General features: G+C 51.1%; 1 protein-coding gene across 5 annotated transcripts in view; it reads right to left on the bottom strand.

The window, feature by feature from the left end:
* The window catches only part of LOC122553861 (dynactin subunit 1-like), a 203,046-nt gene that overhangs the window by 28,140 nt on the left and 155,272 nt on the right, over window positions 1-19,634 (bottom strand). For all 5 annotated transcript variants that reach the window (XM_087992308.1, XM_087992316.1, XM_087992310.1 and 2 more), the window contains one exon: window positions 7,991-8,145. In XM_087992308.1, the coding sequence (XP_087848434.1) occupies window positions 7,991-8,145 (155 nt within the window). The remainder of the gene's footprint in view (window positions 1-7,990; window positions 8,146-19,634) is intronic.

Genomic DNA, 19,634 nt, shown 5'->3' with positions numbered 1-19,634 from the left:
TACCTGTTACTATGGAGACAATACCGTCGCTGTGGAAACGGTACCTGTTACTATGGAGACAATACATGTCGCTGTGGAAACTGTACCTATTACTATGGAGACAATACATGTCGCTGTGGAGACTGTACCTGTTACTATGGAGACAATACCGTCGCTGTGGAAACTGTACCTGTTACTATGGAGACAATACATGTCGCTGTGGAAACTGTACCTATTACTATGGAGACAATACATGTCGCTGTGGAAACTGTACCTATTACTATGGAGACAATACATGTCGCTGTGGAAACTGTACCTGTTACTATGGAGACAATACCGTCGCTGTGGAAACTGTACCTGTTACTATGGAGACAATACATGTCGCTGTGGAAACTGTACCTGTTACTATGGAGACAATACATGTCGTTGTGGAAACTGTACCAGTTACTATGGAGACAATACCATCGCTGTGGAAACTGTACCTGTTACTATGGAGACAATACCGTCGCTGTGGAAACTGTACCTGTTACTATGGAGACAATACATGTCGCTGTGGAAACTGTACCTATTACTATGGAGACAATACATGTCGTTGTGGAAACTGTACCTGTTACTATGGAGACAATACATGTCGCTGTGGAAACTGTACCTATTACTATGGAGACAATACATGTCGTTGTGGAAACTGTACCTGTTACTATGGAGACAATACCGTCGCTGTGGAAACTGTACCTGTTACTATGGAGACAATATCGTCGCTGTGGAAACTGTACCTGTTACTATGGAGACAATACCGTCGCTGTGGAAACTGTACCAGTTACTATGGAGACAATACCGTCGCTGTGGAAACTGTACCAGTTACTATGGAGGCAATACGTGTCGCTGTCGAAACGGTACCTGTTACTATGGAGACAATACCATCGCTGTGGAAACTGTACCAGTTACTATGGAGACAATACATGTCGTTGTGGAAACTGTACCTGTTACTATGGAGACAATACATGTCGCTGTGGAAACTGTACCTGTTACTATGGAGACAATACATGTCGCTGTGGAAACTGTACCAGTTACTATGGAGACAATACATGTCGCTGTGGAAACTGTACCTATTACTATGGAGACAATACCGTTGCTGTGGAAACTGTACCTGTTACTATGGAGGCAATACCATCGCTGTGGAAACTGTACCAGTTACTATGGAGACAATACCGTCGCTGTGGAAACTGTACCTATTACTATGGAGACAATATCGTCGCTGTGGAAACTGTACCTGTTACTATGGAGGCAATACCATCGCTGTGGAAACTGTACCAGTTACTATGGAGACAATACCGTCGCTGTGGAAACTGTACCTGTTACTATGGAGGCAATACCATCGCTGTGGAAACTGTACCAGTTACTATGGAGACAATACCGTCGCTGTGGAAACTGTACCAGTTACTATGGAGACAATACCGTCGCTGTGGAAACTGTACCAGTTACTATGGAGACAATACATGTCGCTGACGAAACGGTACCTGTTACTATGGAGACAATACATGTCGTTGTGGAAACTGTACCAGTTACTATGGAGACAATACATGTCGTTGTGGAAACTGTACCTGTTACTATGGAGACAATACCGTCGCTGTGGAAACTGTACCTGTTACTATGGAGACAATACATGTCGCTGTGGAAACTGTACCAGTTACTATGGAGACAATACATGTCGCTGTGGAAACTGTACCTGTTACTATGGAGACAATACATGTCGCTGTGGAAACTGTACCTGTTACTATGGAGGCAATACCATCGCTGTGGAAACTGTACCAGTTACTATGGAGACAATACCGTCGCTGTGGAAACTGTACCAGTTACTATGGAGACAATACCGTCGCTGTGGAAACTGTACCAGTTACTATGGAGACAATACATGTCGCTGTCGAAACTGTACCAGTTACTATGGAGGCAATACGTGTCGCTGTGGAAACTGTATCTGTTACTATGGGGACAATACCGTCGCTGTGGAAACTGTACCTGTTACTATGGAGACAATACCATCGCTGTGGAAACTGTACCAGTTACTATGGAGACAATACCGTCGTTGTGGAAACTGTACCAGTTACTATGGAGACAATACATGTCGTTGTGGAAACTGTACCAGTTACTATGGAGACAATACATGTCGTTGTGGAAACTGTACCAGTTACTATGGAGACAATACATGTCGTTGTGGAAACTGTACCTGTTACTATGGAGACAATACCGTCGCTGTGGAAACTGTACCTGTTACTATGGAGACAATACATGTCGCTGTGGAAACTGTACCAGTTACTATGGAGACAATACATGTCGCTGTGGAAACTGTACCTGTTACTATGGAGACAATACATGTCGCTGTGGAAACTGTACCTGTTACTATGGAGGCAATACCATCGCTGTGGAAACTGTACCAGTTACTATGGAGACAATACCGTCGCTGTGGAAACTGTACCAGTTACTATGGAGACAATACCGTCGCTGTGGAAACTGTACCAGTTACTATGGAGACAATACCGTCGCTGTGGAAACTGTACCAGTTACTATGGAGGCAATACGTGTCGCTGTGGAAACTGTATCTGTTACTATGGGGACAATACCGTCGCTGTGGAAACTGTACCTGTTACTATGGAGACAATACCATCGCTGTGGAAACTGTACCAGTTACTATGGAGACAATACCGTCGCTGTGGAAACTGTACCTATTACTATGGAGACAATACCGTCGCTGTGGAAACTGTACCAGTTACTATGGAGACAATACCGTCGCTGTGGAAACAGTACCTGTTACTATGGAGACAATACCGTCGCTGTGGAAACGGTACCTATTACTATGGAGACAATACCATCGCTGTGGAAACTGTACCTATTACTATGGAGACAATACCGTCGCTGTGGAAACTGTACCTATTACTATGGAGACAATACCGTCGCTGTGGAAACTGTACCTGTTACTATGGAGACAATACCGTCGCTGTGGAAACTGTACCTGTTACTATGGAGACAATACCGTCGCTGAGGAGACTGTACCTGTTACTATGGAGACAATATCGTCGCTGTGGAAACTGTACCAGTTACTATGGAGACAATACATGTCGCTGTGGAAACTGTACCTATTACTATGGAGACAATACCGTCGCTGAGGAGACTGTACCTGTTACTATGGAGACAATATCGTCGCTGTGGAAACTGTACCAGTTACTATGGAGACAATATCGTCGCTGTGGAAACTGTACCTGTTACTATGGAGGCAATACCATCGCTGTGGAAACTGTACCAGTTACTATGGAGACAATATCGTCGCTGTGGAAACTGTACCTATTACTATGGAGACAATATCGTCGCTGTGGAAACTGTACCTGTTACTATGGAGACAATATCGTCGCTGTGGAAACTGTACCTATTACTATGGAGACAATACCGTCGCTGTGGAAACGGTACCAGTTACTATGGAGACAATACCGTCGCTGTGGAAACAGTACCTGTTACTATGGAGACAATACCATCGCTGTGGAAACTGTACCTATTACTATGGAGACAATACCGTCGCTGTGGAAACTGTACCTATTACTATGGAGACAATACCGTCGCTGTGGAAACTGTACCAGTTACTATGGAGACAATACCGTCGCTGTGGAAACAGTACCTGTTACTATGGAGACAATACCGTCGCTGTGGAAACTGTACCTATTACTATGGAGACAATACCGTCGCTGTGGAAACTGTACCTATTACTATGGAGACAATACCGTCGCTGTGGAAATGGTACCTATTACTATGGAGACAATACCGTCGCTGTGGAAACTGTACCTATTACTATGGAGACAATACCATCGCTGTGGAAACTGTACCTGTTACTATGGAGACAATACCGTCGCTGTGGAAATGGTACCTGTTACTATGGAGACAATACCGTCGCTGTGGAAACTGTACCAGTTACTATGGAGACAATACCGTCGCTGTGGAAACTGTACCTATTACTATGGAGACAATACCGTCGCTGTGGAAACTGTACCTATTACTATGGGGACAATACATGTCGTTGTGGAAACTGTACCAGTTACTATGGAGACAATACCGTCGCTGTGGAAACTGTACCAGTTACTATGGAGACAATACCATCGCTGTGGAAACTGTACCTGTTACTATGGAGACAATACCGTCGCTGTGGAAACTGTACCTATTACTATGGAGACAATACCGTCGCTGTGGAACATGTACCTATTACTATGGAGACAATACCGTCGCTGTGGAAACTGTACCTGTTACTATGGAGACAATACCATCGCTGTGGAAACGGTACCTGTTACTATGGAGACAATACCGTCGCTGTGGAAACTGTACCTGTTACTATGGAGACAATACCGTCGCTGTGGAAACTGTACCTATTACTATGGAGACAATACCGTCGATGTGGAAACTGTACCAGTTACTATGGAGACAATACCATCGCTGTGGAAACTGTACCTATTACTATGGAGACAATACCGTCGCTGTGGAAACTGTACCAGTTACTATGGAGACAATACCATCGCTGTGGAAACTGTACCTATTACTATGGAGACAATACCGTCGCTGTGGAAACTGTACCTATTACTATGGAGACAATACCGTCGCTGTGGAAACTGTACCTATTACTATGGAGACAATACCGTCGCTGTGGAAACGGTACCTGTTACTATGGAGACAATACCGTCGCTGTGGAAACTGTACCTATTACTATGGAGACAATACCGTCGCTGTGGAAACTGTACCTATTACTATGGAGACAATACCATCGCTGTGGAAACGGTACCTGTTACTATGGAGACAATACCGTCGATGTGGAAACTGTACCTGTTACTATGGAGACAATACCGTCGATGTGGAAACTGTACCTATTACTATGGAGACAATACCGTCGATGTGGAAACTGTACCTATTACTATGGAGACAATACCGTCGCTGTGGAAACTGTACCTATTACTATGGAGACAATACCATCGCTGTGGAAACGGTACCTGTTACTATGGAGACAATACCGTCGATGTGGAAACTGTACCTGTTACTATGGAGGCAATATCGTCGCTGTGGAAACTGTACCTATTACTATGGAGACAATACCATCGCTGTGGAAACTGTACCAGTTACTATGGAGACAATACCGTCGCTGTGGAAACGGTACCTATTACTATGGAGACAATACCGTCGCTGTGGAAACGGTACCTATTACTATGGAGACAATACCGTCGCTGTGGAAACTGTACCTATTACTATGGAGACAATACCGTCGCTGTGGAAACTGTACCTATTACTATGGAGACAATACCATCGCTGTGGAAACTGTACCTGTTACTATGGAGACAATACCGTCGCTGTGGAAACTGTACCTATTACTATGGAGACAATACCATCGCTGTGGAAACTGTACCAGTTACTATGGAGACAATACCATCGCTGTGGAAACGGTACCTGTTACTATGGAGACAATACCGTCGATGTGGAAACTGTACCTGTTACTATGGAGGCAATATCGTCGCTGTGGAAACGGTACCTATTACTATGGAGACAATACCGTCGCTGTGGAAACGGTACCTATTACTATGGAGACAATACCGTCGCTGTGGAAACGGTACCTATTACTATGGAGACAATACCGTCGCTGTGGAAACTGTACCTATTACTATGGAGACAATACCGTCGCTGTGGAAACTGTACCTATTACTATGGAGACAATACCGTCGCTGTGGAAACGGTACCTGTTACTATGGAGACAATACCGTCGCTGTGGAAACTGTACCTATTACTATGGAGACAATACCATCGCTGTGGAAACGGTACCTGTTACTATGGAGACAATACCGTCGCTGTGGAAACTGTACCTATTACTATGGAGACAATACCGTCGCTGTGGAAACTGTACCTGTTACTATGGAGACAATACCATCGCTGTGGAAACGGTACCTGTTACTATGGAGACAATACCGTCGCTGTGGAAACTGTACCTGTTACTATGGAGACAATACCATCGCTGTGGAAACTGTACCTATTACTATGGAGACAATACCATCGCTGTGGAAACTGTACCTATTACTATGGAGACAATACCGTCGCTGTGGAAACTGTACCTATTACTATGGAGACAATACCGTCGCTGTGGAAACTGTACCTATTACTATGGAGACAATACCGTCGCTGTGGAAACGGTACCTATTACTATGGAGACAATACCGTCGCTGTGGAAACTGTACCTATTACTATGGAGACAATACCGTCGCTGTGGAAACTGTACCTGTTACTATGGAGACAATACCGTCGCTGTGGAAACTGTACCTATTACTATGGAGACAATACCGTCGCTGTGGAAACTGTACCTATTACTATGGAGACAATACCGTCGCTGTGGAAACGGTACCTACTACTATGGAGACAATACCGTCGCTGTGGAAACTGTACCTATTACTATGGAGACAATACCATCGCTGTGGAAACGGTACCTGTTACTATGGAGACAATACCGTCGCTGTGGAAACTGTACCTGTTACTATGGAGACAATACCATCGCTGTGGAAACTGTACCTATTACTATGGAGACAATACCATCGCTGTGGAAACGGTACCTATTACTATGGAGACAATACCGTCGCTGTGGAAACTGTACCTATTACTATGGAGACAATACCGTCGCTGTGGAAACGGTACCTATTACTATGGAGACAATACCGTCGCTGTGGAAACTGTACCTATTACTATGGAGACAATACCGTCGCTGTGGAAACTGTACCTGTTACTATGGAGACAATACCGTCGCTGTGGAAACTGTACCTATTACTATGGAGACAATACCGTCGCTGTGGAAACTGTACCTATTACTATGGAGACAATACCGTCGCTGTGGAAACTGTACCTGTTACTATGGAGACAATACCATCGCTGTGGAAACGGTACCTGTTACTATGGAGACAATACCGTCGCTGTGGAAACTGTACCTGTTACTATGGAGACAATACCGTCGCTGTGGAAACTGTACCTATTACTATGGAGACAATACCGTCGATGTGGAAACTGTACCTATTACTATGGAGACAATACCGTCGCTGTGGAAACTGTACCAGTTACTATGGAGACAATACCGTCGCTGTGGAAACTGTACCTGTTACTATGGAGACAATACCGTCGCTGTGGAAACTGTACCTATTACTATGGAGACAATACCGTCGCTGTGGAAACTGTACCTATTACTATGGAGACAATACCATCGCTGTGGAAACTGTACCTATTACTATGGAGACAATACCATCGCTGTGGAAACTGTACCTATTACTATGGAGACAATACCGTCGCTGTGGAAACGGTACCTGTTACTATGGAGACAATACCGTCGCTGTGGAAACTGTACCTATTACTATGGAGACAATACCGTCGCTGTGGAAACTGTACCTATTACTATGGAGACAATACCGTCGCTGTGGAAACGGTACCTATTACTATGGAGACAATACCATCGCTGTGGAAACGGTACCTGTTACTATGGAGACAATACCGTCGCTGTGGAAACGGTACCTGTTACTATGGAGACAATACCGTCGCTGTGGAAACTGTACCAGTTACTATGGAGACAATACCGTCGCTGTGGAAACTGTACCTATTACTATGGAGACAATACCGTCGCTGTGGAAACTGTACCTATTACTATGGAGACAATACCGTCGCTGTGGAAACTGTACCAGTTACTATGGAGACAATACCGTCGCTGTGGAAACGGTACCTATTACTATGGAGACAATACCATCGCTGTGGAAACGGTACCTGTTACTATGGAGACAATACCGTCGCTGTGGAAACGGTACCAGTTACTATGGAGACAATACCATCGCTGTGGAAACGGTACCTGTTACTATGGAGACAATACCGTCGCTGTGGAAACGGTACCTGTTACTATGGGGACAATACCATCGCTGTGGAAACGGTACCTGTTACTATGGAGACAATACCATCGCTGTGGAAACAGTACCTGTTACTATGGAGGCAATGCCAGAGCCTGGTGACCCTCTCAGTCCCTCAATCGTACGCTTTGATTGGCTGCTGAGCCGTTGCTTCAATTCCATTTTCTCAGACTCCAACTGATCAATGTCAGCCTGCAGAGCATCCATTGTTTCATCAAATTCCCTGTCAACACACAGAGATAGACACTTTCTCAGAAACACAGAGAGGGGGAGGGGGGGGGGGGGGGGGAGAGGGGGGAGGGGGGGGGGGGGGGGAGAGGGGGGAGGGGGGGGGGAGAGGGGGGAGGGGGGGAGGAGGGGGGGAGGGAGAGGTGGGTGAAGAGAGAGAGAGAGAGAGAGAGAGAGAGAGAGAGAGAGAGAGAGAGAGAGAGAACGAGCCCACAGAGAGACAGTCAAATTAAGCCGTGTGCATAGAGAGACAGAATGAGCCACATGCACATGGGGAGAGGTTGAGCCACAGACACACAGTCACAGCAAGTGAGCCAGGCAAGAGGATGCAATGACCATTAGACTGGAACAGTGCGAGTGACAGTGTGAGAGTGAGCGAGCGACGGTGTGAGAGTGAGTGAGCGACGGTGTGAGAGTGAGTGAGCGACGGTGTGAGAGTGAGTGAGTGACTGTGTGAAAGTGAGCGAGTGACGGTGTGAGAGTGAGTGACGGTGTGAGAGTGAGTGACGGTGTGAGAGTGAGTGAGTGACGGTGTGAGAGTGAGCGAGTGACGGTGTGAGAGTGAGTGAGTGACAGTGTGAGAGTGAGTGAGTGACGGTGTGAGAGTGAGTGAGTGACGGTGTGAGAGTGAGTGACGGTGTGAGAGTGAGTGAGTGACGGTGTGAGAGTGAGTGAGTGACGGTGTGAGAGTGAGTGAGTGACGGTGTGAGAGTGAGTGAGTGACGGTGTGAGAGTGAGTGAGTGACGGTGTGAGAGTGAGTGAGTGACGGTGTGAGAGTGAGTGACAGTGTGAGAGTGAGTGACGGTGTGAGAGTGAGTGAGTGATGGTGTGAGAGTGAGTGACAGTGTGAGAGTGAGTGAGTGACGGTGTGAGAGTGAGTGACGGTGTGAGAGTGAGTGAGTGACGGTGTGAGAGTGAGTGAGTGACGGTGTGAGAGTGAGTGAGTGATGGTGTGAGAGTGAGTGAGTGACGGTGTGAGAGTGAGTGAGTGACGGTGTGAGAGTGAGTGACGGTGTGAGAGTGAGTGAGTGATGGTGTGAGAGTGAGTGAGTGACGGTGTGAGAGTGAGTGAGTGACGGTGTGAGAGTGAGTGACAGTGTGAGAGTGAGTGAGTGACGGTGTGAGAGTGAGTGAGTGACGGTGTGAGAGTGAGTGAGTGACGGTGTGAGAGTGAGTGAGTGACGGTGTGAGAGTGAGCGAGCGACGGTGTGAGAGTGAGCGAGCGACGGTGTGAGAGTGAGTGACAGTGTGAGAGTGAGTGAGCGACGGTGTGAGAGTGAGTGAGTGACGGTGTGAGAGTGAGTGACGGTGTGAGAGTGAGCGAGTGACGGTGTGAGAGTGAGTGAGTGACGGTGTGAGAGTGAGTGAGTGACGGTGTGAGAGTGAGTGACGGTGTGAGAGTGAGCGAGCGACGGTGTGAGAGTGAGTGACAGTGTGAGAGTGAGTGAGCGACGGTGTGAGAGTGAGTGAGTGACGGTGTGAGAGTGAGCGAGTGACGGTGTGAGAGTGAGTGACAGTGTGAGAGTGAGTGAGCGACGGTGTGAGAGTGAGCGAGCGACGGTGTGAGAGTGAGTGAGTGACAGTGTGAGAGTGAGTGAGTGACAGTGTGAGAGTGAGCGACGGTGTGAGAGTGAGTGAGTGACGGTGTGAGAGTGAGTGAGTGACGGTGTGAGAGTGAGTGACGGTGTGAGAGTGAGTGAGTGACGGTGTGAGAGTGAGTGAGTGACAGTGTGAGAGTGAGTGAGTGACAGTGTGAGAGTGAGCGACGGTGTGAGAGTGAGTGAGTGACGGTGTGAGAGTGAGTGAGTGACGGTGTGAGAGTGAGTGACAGTGTGAGAGTGAGTGACAGTGTGAGAGTGAGCGAGCGACGGTGTGAGAGTGAGTGAGTGACAGTGTGAGAGTGAGTGAGTGACAGTGTGAGAGTGAGCGACGGTGTGAGAGTGAGTGAGTGACGGTGTGAGAGTGAGTGAGTGACGGTGTGAGAGTGAGTGACAGTGTGAGAGTGAGTGAGTGACGGTGTGAGAGTGAGTGAGTGACGGTGTGAGAGTGAGTGACGGTGTGAGAGTGAGTGAGTGACGGTGTGAGAGTGAGTGAGTGACGGTGTGAGAGTGAGTGAGTGACGGTGTGAGAGTGAGTGAGTGACGGTGTGAGAGTGAGTGAGTGACGGTGTGAGAGTGAGTGACAGTGTGAGAGTGAGTGACGGTGTGAGAGTGAGTGAGTGATGGTGTGAGAGTGAGTGACAGTGTGAGAGTGAGTGAGTGACGGTGTGAGAGTGAGTGACGGTGTGAGAGTGAGTGAGTGACGGTGTGAGAGTGAGTGAGTGACGGTGTGAGAGTGAGTGAGTGATGGTGTGAGAGTGAGTGAGTGACGGTGTGAGAGTGAGTGAGTGACGGTGTGAGAGTGAGTGACAGTGTGAGAGTGAGTGAGTGATGGTGTGAGAGTGAGTGAGTGACGGTGTGAGAGTGAGTGAGTGACGGTGTGAGAGTGAGTGACAGTGTGAGAGTGAGTGAGTGACGGTGTGAGAGTGAGTGAGTGACGGTGTGAGAGTGAGTGAGTGACGGTGTGAGAGTGAGCGAGCGACGGTGTGAGAGTGAGCGAGCGACGGTGTGAGAGTGAGTGACAGTGTGAGAGTGAGTGAGCGACGGTGTGAGAGTGAGTGAGTGACGGTGTGAGAGTGAGTGACGGTGTGAGAGTGAGCGAGTGACGGTGTGAGAGTGAGTGAGTGACGGTGTGAGAGTGAGTGAGTGACGGTGTGAGAGTGAGTGACGGTGTGAGAGTGAGCGAGCGACGGTGTGAGAGTGAGTGACAGTGTGAGAGTGAGTGAGCGACGGTGTGAGAGTGAGTGAGTGACGGTGTGAGAGTGAGCGAGTGACGGTGTGAGAGTGAGTGACAGTGTGAGAGTGAGTGAGCGACGGTGTGAGAGTGAGCGAGCGACGGTGTGAGAGTGAGTGAGTGACAGTGTGAGAGTGAGTGAGTGACAGTGTGAGAGTGAGCGACGGTGTGAGAGTGAGTGACGGTGTGAGAGTGAGTGAGTGACGGTGTGAGAGTGAGTGAATGACGGTGTGAGAGTGAGCGACGGTGTGAGAGTGAGTGAGTGACGGTGTGAGTGAGAGTGAGTGACAGTGTGAGAGTGAGTGAGTGACGGTGTGAGAGTGAGTGAGTGACGGTGTGAGAGTGAGTGACGGTGTGAGAGTGAGTGAGTGACGGTGTGAGAGTGAGTGACGGTGTGAGAGTGAGTGAGCGACGGTGTGAGAGTGAGTGAGCGACGGTGTAAGAGTGAGTGAGTGACGGTGTGAGAGTGAGTGAGTGACGGTGTGAGAGTGAGCGACGGTGTGAGAGTGAGTGAGTGACGGTGTGAGAGTGAGTGAGTGACGGTGTGAGAGTGAGTGAGTGACGGTGTGAGAGTGAGTGACAGTGTGAGAGTGAGTGAGTGACGGTGTGAGAGTGAGTGAGTGACGGTGTGAGAGTGAGTGACAGTGTGAGAGTGAGTGAGTGACGGTGTGAGAGTGAGTGAGTGACGGTGTGAGAGTGAGCGAGCGACGGAGTGAGAGTGAGTGAGTGACGGTGTGAGAGTGAGTGACGGTGTGAGAGTGAGTGAGTGACGGTGTGAGAGTGAGTGACAGTGTGAGAGTGAGTGAGTGACGGTGTGAGAGTGAGTGACAGTGTGAGAGTGAGTGAGTGACGGTGTGAGAGTGAGTGACAGTGTGAGAGTGAGTGAGTGACGGTGTGAGAGTGAGTGAGTGACGGTGTGAGAGTGAGCGAGCGACGGAGTGAGAGTGAGTGAGTGACGGTGTGAGAGTGAGTGACGGTGTGAGAGTGAGTGAGTGACGGTGTGAGAGTGAGTGAGTGACGGTGTGAGAGTGAGCGAGCGACGGTGTGAGAGTGAGTGAGCGACGGTGTGAGAGTGAGTGAGTGATGGTGTGAGAGTGAACGGGAGACGGTGTGAGAGTGAGTGAGCGACAGTGTGAGAGTGAGTGAGTGACGGTGTGAGAGTGAGCGAGCGACGGTGTGAGAGTGAGCGAGCGACGGTGTGAGAGTGAGTGACAGTGTGAGAGTGAGTGAGTGACGGTGTGAGAGTGAGTGAGTGACGGTGTGAGAGTGAGTGAGTGACGGTGTGAGAGTGAGTGACGGTGTGAGAGTGAGTGAGTGACGGTGTGAGAGTGAGTGAGTGACGGTGTGAGAGTGAGCGAGCGACGGTGTGAGAGTGAGTGAGTGATGGTGTGAGAGTGAGTGACAGTGTGAGAGTGAGTGAGTGACGGTGTGAGAGTGAGTGAGCGACGGTGTGAGAGTGAGCGAGCGACGGTGTGAGAGTGAGTGACGGTGTGAGAGTGAGTGAGTGACGGTGTGAGAGTGAGTGACGGTGTGAGAGTGAGTGAGTGACGGTGTGAGAGTGAGTGAGTGACGGTGTAAGAGTGAGCGAGCGACGGTGTGAGAGTGAGTGAGCGACGGTGTGAGAGTGAGCGAGCGACGGTGTGAGAGTGAGTGACAGTGTGAGAGTGAGTGAGTGACGGTGTGAGAGTGAGTGAGTGATGGTGTGAGAGTGAGTGAGTGACGGTGTGAGAGTGAGCGAGCGACGGTGTGAGAGTGAGTGAGCGACGGTGTGAGAGTGAGTGAGTGATGGTGTGAGAGTGAGTGGGAGACGGTGTGAGAGTGAGCGAGCGACGGTGTGAGAGTGGGTGACAGTGTGAGAGTGAGTGAGTGACAGTGTGAGAGTGAGTGAGTGACGGTGTGAGAGTGAGTGAGTGACGGTGTGAGAGTGAGCGAGCGACGGTGTGAGAGTGAGTGAGCGACGGTGTGAGAGTGAGTGAGTGATGGTGTGAGAGTGAGTGGGAGACGGTGTGAGAGTGAGCGAGCGACGGTGTGAGAGTGAGTGACAGTGTGAGAGTGAGTGAGTGACGGTGTGAGAGTGAGTGAGTGACGGTGTGAGAGTGAGTGAGCGACGGTGTGAGAGTGAGTGAGCGACGGTGTGAGAGTGAGTGAGCGACGGTGTGAGAGTGAGTGACAGTGTGAGAGTGAGTGAGTGATGGTGTGAGAGTGAGTGAGTGACGGTGTGAGAGTGAGTGAGTGACGGTGTGAGAGTGAGTGAGTGACGGTGTGAGAGTGAGTGAGTGACAGTGTGAGAGTGAGTGACGGTGTGAGAGTGAGTGACGGTGTGAGAGTGAGTGAGTGACGGTGTGAGAGTGAGTGAGTGACGGTGTGAGAGTGAGTGAGTGACGGTGTGAGAGTGAGTGACGGTGTGAGAGTGAGTGACGGTGTGAGAGTGAGCGAGTGACGGTGTGAGAGTGAGTGAGTGATGGTGTGAGAGAGAGTGAGCGACGGTGTGAGAGTGAGTGAGTGACGGTGTGAGAGTGAGTGAGTGACGGTGTGAGAGTGAGTGAGTGACGGTGTGAGAGTGAGTGACGGTGTGAGAGTGAGTGACGGTGTGAGAGTGAGTGAGCGACGGTGTGAGAGTGAGTGAGTGACAGTGTGAGAGTGAGTGACGGTGTGAGAGTGAGTGAGTGACAGTGTGAGAGTGAGTGAGTGACAGTGTGAGAGTGAGTGAGTGACGGTGTGAGAGTGAGTGAGTGACAGTGTGAGAGTGAGTGAGTGACGGTGTGAGAGTGAGTGAGTGACAGTGTGAGAGTGAGTGACGGTGTGAGAGTGAGTGAGTGACAGTGTGAGAGTGAGTGAGTGACGGTGTGAGAGTGAGTGAGTGACGGTGTGAGAGTGAGTGAGTGACGGTGTGAGAGTGAGTGACGGTGTGAGAGTGAGTGAGTGACGGTGTGAGAGTGAGTGAGCGACGGTGTGAGGGTGAGTGAGTGACAGTGTGAGAGTGAGTGAGTGACGGTGTGAGAGTGAGCGACGGTGTGAGAGTGAGTGACGGTGTGAGAGTGAGTGAGTGACGGTGTGAGAGTGAGTGAGTGACGGTGTGAGAGTGAGTGAGTGACGGTGTGAGAGTGAGTGAGTGACGGTGTGAGAGTGAGCGACGGTGTGAGAGTGAGTGAGTGACGGTGTGAGTGAGAGTGAGTGACGGTGTGAGAGTGAGTGACGGTGTGAGAGTGAGTGAGTGACAGTGTGAGAGTGAGTGAGTGACGGTGTGAGAGTGAGTGAGTGACGGTGTGAGAGTGAGTGACGGTGTGAGAGTGAGTGAGTGACGGTGTGAGAGTGAGTGAGCGACGGTGTGAGAGTGAGCGAGCGACGGTGTGAGAGTGAGTGAGTGACAGTGTGAGAGTGAGTGAGTGACGGTGTGAGAGTGAGTGAGTGACAGTGTGAGAGTGAGTGAGTGACGGTGTGAGAGTGAGTGAGTGACAGTGTGAGAGTGAGTGACGGTGTGAGAGTGAGTGAGTGACAGTGTGAGAGTGAGTGAGTGACGGTGTGAGAGTGAGTGAGTGACGGTGTGAGAGTGAGTGAGTGACGGTGTGAGAGTGAGTGACGGTGTGAGAGTGAGTGAGTGACGGTGTGAGAGTGAGTGAGCGACGGTGTGAGAGTGAGCGACGGTGTGAGAGTGAGTGACGGTGTGAGAGTGAGTGAGTGACGGTGTGAGAGTGAGTGAGTGACGGTGTGAGAGTGAGTGAGTGACGGTGTGAGAGTGAGTGAGTGACGGTGTGAGAGTGAGTGAGTGACGGTGTGAGAGTGAGTGAGTGACGGTGTGAGTGAGAGTGAGTGACGGTGTGAGAGTGAGTGACGGTGTGAGAGTGAGTGAGTGACAGTGTGAGAGTGAGTGAGTGACGGTGTGAGAGTGAGTGAGTGACGGTGTGAGAGTGAGTGACGGTGTGAGAGTGAGTGAGCGACGGTGTGAGAGTGAGTGAGCGACGGTGTGAGAGTGAGTGAGCGACGGTGTGAGAGTGAGTGAGCGACGGTGTGAGAGTGAGTGACGGTGTGAGAGTGAGTGACAGTGTGAGAGTGAGTGAGCGACGGTGTGAGGGTGAGGGAGTGACGGTGTGAGGGTGAGTGAGCGACGGTGTGAGAGTGAGTGAGCGACGGTGTGAGAGTGAGTGAGCGACGGTGTGAGAGTGAGTGACAGTGTGAGAGTGAGTGAGCGACGGTGTGAGGGTGAGGGAGTGACGGTGTGAGGGTGAGTGAGCGACGGTGTGAGAGTGAGTGAGCGACGGTGTGAGAGTGAGTGACAGTGTGAGAGTGAGTGAGCGACGGTGTGAGGGTGAGGGAGTGACGGTGTGAGGGTGAGTGAGCGACGGTGTGAGAGTGAGTGAGCGACGGTGTGAGAGTGAGTGAGCGACGGTGTGAGAGTGAGCGAGTGACGGTGTGAGAGTGAGCGAGTGACGGTGTGAGAGTGAGTGAGTGACGGTGTGAGAGTGAGTGAGTGACGGTGTGAGAGTGAGTGAGTGACGGTGTGAGAGTGAGTGAGTGACGGTGTGAGAGTGAGTGAGTGACGGTGTGAGAGTGAGTGAGTGACGGTGTGAGAGTGAGTGAGTGACGGTGTGAGAGTGAGTGAGCGACGGTGTGAGAGTGAGTGAGCGACGGTGTGAGAGTGAGTGACAGTGAGAGTGAGTGAGTGACGGTGTGAGAGTGAGCGAGTGACGGTGTGAGAGTGAGCGAGTGACGGTGTGAGAGTGAGTGAGCGACGGTGTGAGAGTGAGCGAGTGACGGTGTGAGAGTGAGCGAGTGACGGTGTGAGAGTGAGTGAGTGACGGTGTGAGAGTGAGTGAGCGACGGTGTGAGAGTGAGTGAGCGACGGTGTGAGAGTGAGTGACAGTGTGAGAGTGAGCGAGTGACGGTGTGAGAGTGAGTGACGGTGTGAGAGTGAGTGAGAGACGGTGTGAGAGTGAGTGAGTGACAGTGTGAGAGTGAGTGAGTGACGGTGTGAGAGTGAGTGAGTGACGGTGTGAGAGTGAGTGAGTGACAGTGTGAGAGTGAGGAAGTGACAGTGTGAGAGTGAGTGAGTGACGGTGTGAGAGTGAGTGAGTGACGGTGTGAGAGTGAGTGAGAGACGGTGTGAGAGTGAGTGAGTGACGGTGTGAGAGTGAGTGAGTGACAGTGTGAGAGTGAGTGAGTGACGGTGTGAGAGTGAGTGAGTGACGGTGTGAGAGTGAGTGAGTGACAGTGTGAGAGTGAGTGAGTGACGGTGTGAGAGTGAGTGAGTGACGGTGTGAGAGTGAGTGAGTGACAGTGTGAGAGTGAGTGAGTGACGGTGTGAGAGTGAGTGAGTGACGGTGTGAGAGTGAGTGAGTGACAGTGTGAGAGTGAGTGAGTGACAGTGTGAGAGTGAGTGAGTGACGGTGTGAGAGTGAGTGAGTGACGGTGTGAGAGTGAGTGAGTGACAGTGTGAGAGTGAGTGAGTGACAGTGTGAGAGTGAGTGAGTGACGGTGTGAGAGTGAGTGACGGTGTGAGAGTGAGTGAGCGACGGTGTGAGGGTGAGTGAGTGACGGTGTGAGGGTGAGTGAGTGACAGTGTGAGAGGGAGCGAGTGACGGTGTGAGAGTGAGCAAGCGACGGTGTGAGAGTGAGCGAGTGACGGTGTGAGAGTGAGTGAGTGACAGTGTGAGAGTGAGTGAGTGACAGTGTGAGAGTGAGTGAGCGACGGTGTGAGAGTGAGTGAGTGACGGTGTGAGAGTGAGCGAGCGACGGTGTGAGAGTGAGTGAGTGACAGTGTGAGAGTGAGTGAGTGACGGTGTGAGAGTGAGTGAGTGACGGTGTGAGAGTGAGTGAGTGACGGTGTGAGAGTGAGTGAGCGACGGTGTGAGAGTGAGTGAGCGACGGTGTGAGAGTGAGTGAGTGACGGTGTGAGAGTGAGTGACGGTGTGAGAGTGAGTGAGTGACGGTGTGAGAGTGAGCGAGCGACGGTGTGAGAGTGAGTGAGTGACGGTGTGAGAGTGAGTGACAGTGTGAGAGTGAGTGACAGTGTGAGAGTGAGTGAGCGACGGTGTGAGAGTGAGTGAGTGACGGTGTGAGAGTGAGTGACAGTGTGAGAGTGAGTGAGTGACGGTGTGAGAGTGAGTGACGGTGTGAGAGTGAGTGAGTGATGGTGTGAGAGTGAGCGAGCGACGGTGTGAGAGTGAGTGAGCGACGGTGTGAGAGTGAGTGAGTGACGGTGTGAGAGTGAGTGACGGTGTGAGAGTGAGTGAGTGACGGTGTGAGAGACAGTGTGAGAGTGAGTGACGGTGTGAGAGTGAGTGAGTGACGGTGTGAGAGTGAGTGAGTGACGGTGTGAGAGTGAGCGAGCGACGGTGTGAGAGTGAGCGAGTGACGGTGTGAGAGTGAGCGAGTGACGGTGTGAGAGTGAGCGACGGTGTGAGAGTGAGTGAGTGACGGTGTGAGAGTGAGTGACGGTGTGAGAGAGAGTGAGTGACGGTGTGAGAGTGAGTGAGTGACGGTGTGAGAGTGAGTGACGGTGTGAGAGTGAGCGAGTGACGGTGTGAGAGTGAGTGAGTGACGGTGTGAGAGTGAGCGACGGTGTGAGAGTGAGTGAGTGACGGTGTGAGAGTGAGTGACGGTGTGAGAGTGAGTGAGTGACGGTGTGAGAGTGAGCGAGCGACGGTGTGAGAGTGAGCGAGTGACGGTGTGAGAGTGAGCGAGTGACGGTGTGAGAGTGAGCGACGGTGTGAGAGTGAGTGAGTGACGGTGTGAGAGTGAGTGAGTGACGGTGTGAGAGTGAGTGAGTGACGGTGTGAGAGTGAGTGAGTGACGGTGTGAGAGTGAGTGACGGTGTGAGAGTGAGTGACGGTGTGAGAGTGAGTGAGTGACAGTGTGAGAGTGAGTGAGTGACGGTGTGAGAGTGAGTGAGTGACGGTGTGAGAGTGAGTGAGTGACGGTGTGAGAGTGAGTGACGGTGTGAGAGTGAGTGAGTGACGGTGTGAGAGTGAGCGAGCGACGGTGTGAGAGTGAGTGACAGTGTGAGAGTGAGTGAGTGACAGTGTGAGAGTGAGTGAGCGACGGTGTGAGAGTGAGTGAGTGACGGTGTGAGAGTGAGTGAGTGATGGTGTGAGAGTGAGCGAGCGACGGTGTGAGAGTGAGTGAGCGACGGTGTGAGAGTGAGTGAGTGACGGTGTGAGAGTGAGTGAGTGATGGTGTGAGAGTGAGCGAGCGACGGTGTGAGAGTGAGTGAGCGACGGTGTGAGAGTGAGTGAGTGACGGTGTGAGAGTGAGTGACGGTGTGAGAGTGAGTGAGTGACGGTGTGAGAGACAGTGTGAGACTGAGTGACGGTGTGAGAGTGAGTGAGTGACGGTGTGAGGGTGAGTGAGTGACGGTGTGAGAGACAGTGTGAGACTGAGTGACGGTGTGAGAGTGAGTGAGTGACGGTGTGAGGGTGAGTGAGTGACGGTGTGAGAGTGAGTGAGTGACGGAGTGAGAGTGAGTGAGCGACGGTGTGAGAGTGAGTGAGCGACGGTGTGAGAGTGAGTGAGTGACGGTGTGAGAGTGAGTGAGTGACGGTGTGAGAGTGAGTGAGTGACTGTGTGAGAGTGAGTGAGTGACTGTGTGAGAGTGAGTGAGTGACGGTGTGAGAGTGAGTGAGTGACGGTGTGAGAGTGAGTGAGTGACGGTGTGAGAGTGAGTGACGGTGTGAGAGTGAGTGAGTGACGGTGTGAGAGTGAGCGAGCGACGGTGTGAGAGTGAGTGAGTGACGGTGTGAGAGTGAGTGACAGTGTGAGAGTGAGTGAGTGACAGTGTGAGAGTGAGTGAGCGACGGTGTGAGAGTGAGTGAGTGACGGTGTGAGAGTGAGTGAGTGACGGTGTGAGAGTGAGTGAGTGATGGTGTGAGAGTGAGCGAGCGACGGTGTGAGAGTGAGTGAGCGACGGTGTGAGAGTGAGTGAGTGACGGTGTGAGAGTGAGTGACGGTGTGAGAGTGAGTGAGTGACGGTGTGAGAGACAGTGTGAGACTGAGTGACGGTGTGAGAGTGAGTGAGTGACGGTGTGAGGGTGAGTGAGTGACGGTGTGAGAGACAGTGTGAGACTGAGTGACGGTGTGAGAGTGAGTGAGTGACGGTGTGAGGGTGAGTGAGTGACGGTGTGAGAGTGAGTGAGTGACGGAGTGAGAGTGAGTGAGCGACGGTGTGAGAGTGAGTGAGCGACGGTGTGAGAGTGAGTGAGTGACGGTGTGAGTGAGTGAGTGACGGTGTGAGAGTGAGTGAGTGACGGTGTGAGAGTGAGTGAGTGACAGTGTGAGAGTGAGTGAGCGACGGTGTGAGAGTGAGTGAGTGACAGTGTGAGAGTGAGTGAGCGACGGTGTGAGAGTGAGTGAGTGACGGTGTGAGAGTGAGTGAGTGACGGTGTGAGAGTGAGTGAGTGACGGTGTGAGAGTGAGTGACGGTGTGAGAGTGAGTGAGTGACGGTGTGAGAGTGAGCGAGTGACGGTGTGAGAGTGAGTGACAGTGTGAGTGAGTGAGCGACGGTGTGAGAGTGAGTGAGTGATGGTGTGAGAGTGAGCGAGCGACGGTGTGAGAGTGAGTGAGCGACGGTGTGAGAGTGAGTGAGTGACGGTGTGAGAGTGAGTGAGTGACGGTGTGAGAGACAGTGTGAGAGTGAGTGACGGTGTGAGAGTGAGTG

This window comes from Chiloscyllium plagiosum, unplaced genomic scaffold (genome assembly GCF_037043375.1).
Source record: "Chiloscyllium plagiosum isolate Xiang-an unplaced genomic scaffold, Cpla_swu_hap1 HiC_scaffold_1, whole genome shotgun sequence".
NCBI lineage: Eukaryota > Metazoa > Chordata > Chondrichthyes > Orectolobiformes > Hemiscylliidae > Chiloscyllium > Chiloscyllium plagiosum.
The sequence above is the reverse complement of the archived record's forward strand: the minus strand, read 5'-3'. Positions and strand labels throughout refer to the sequence as shown.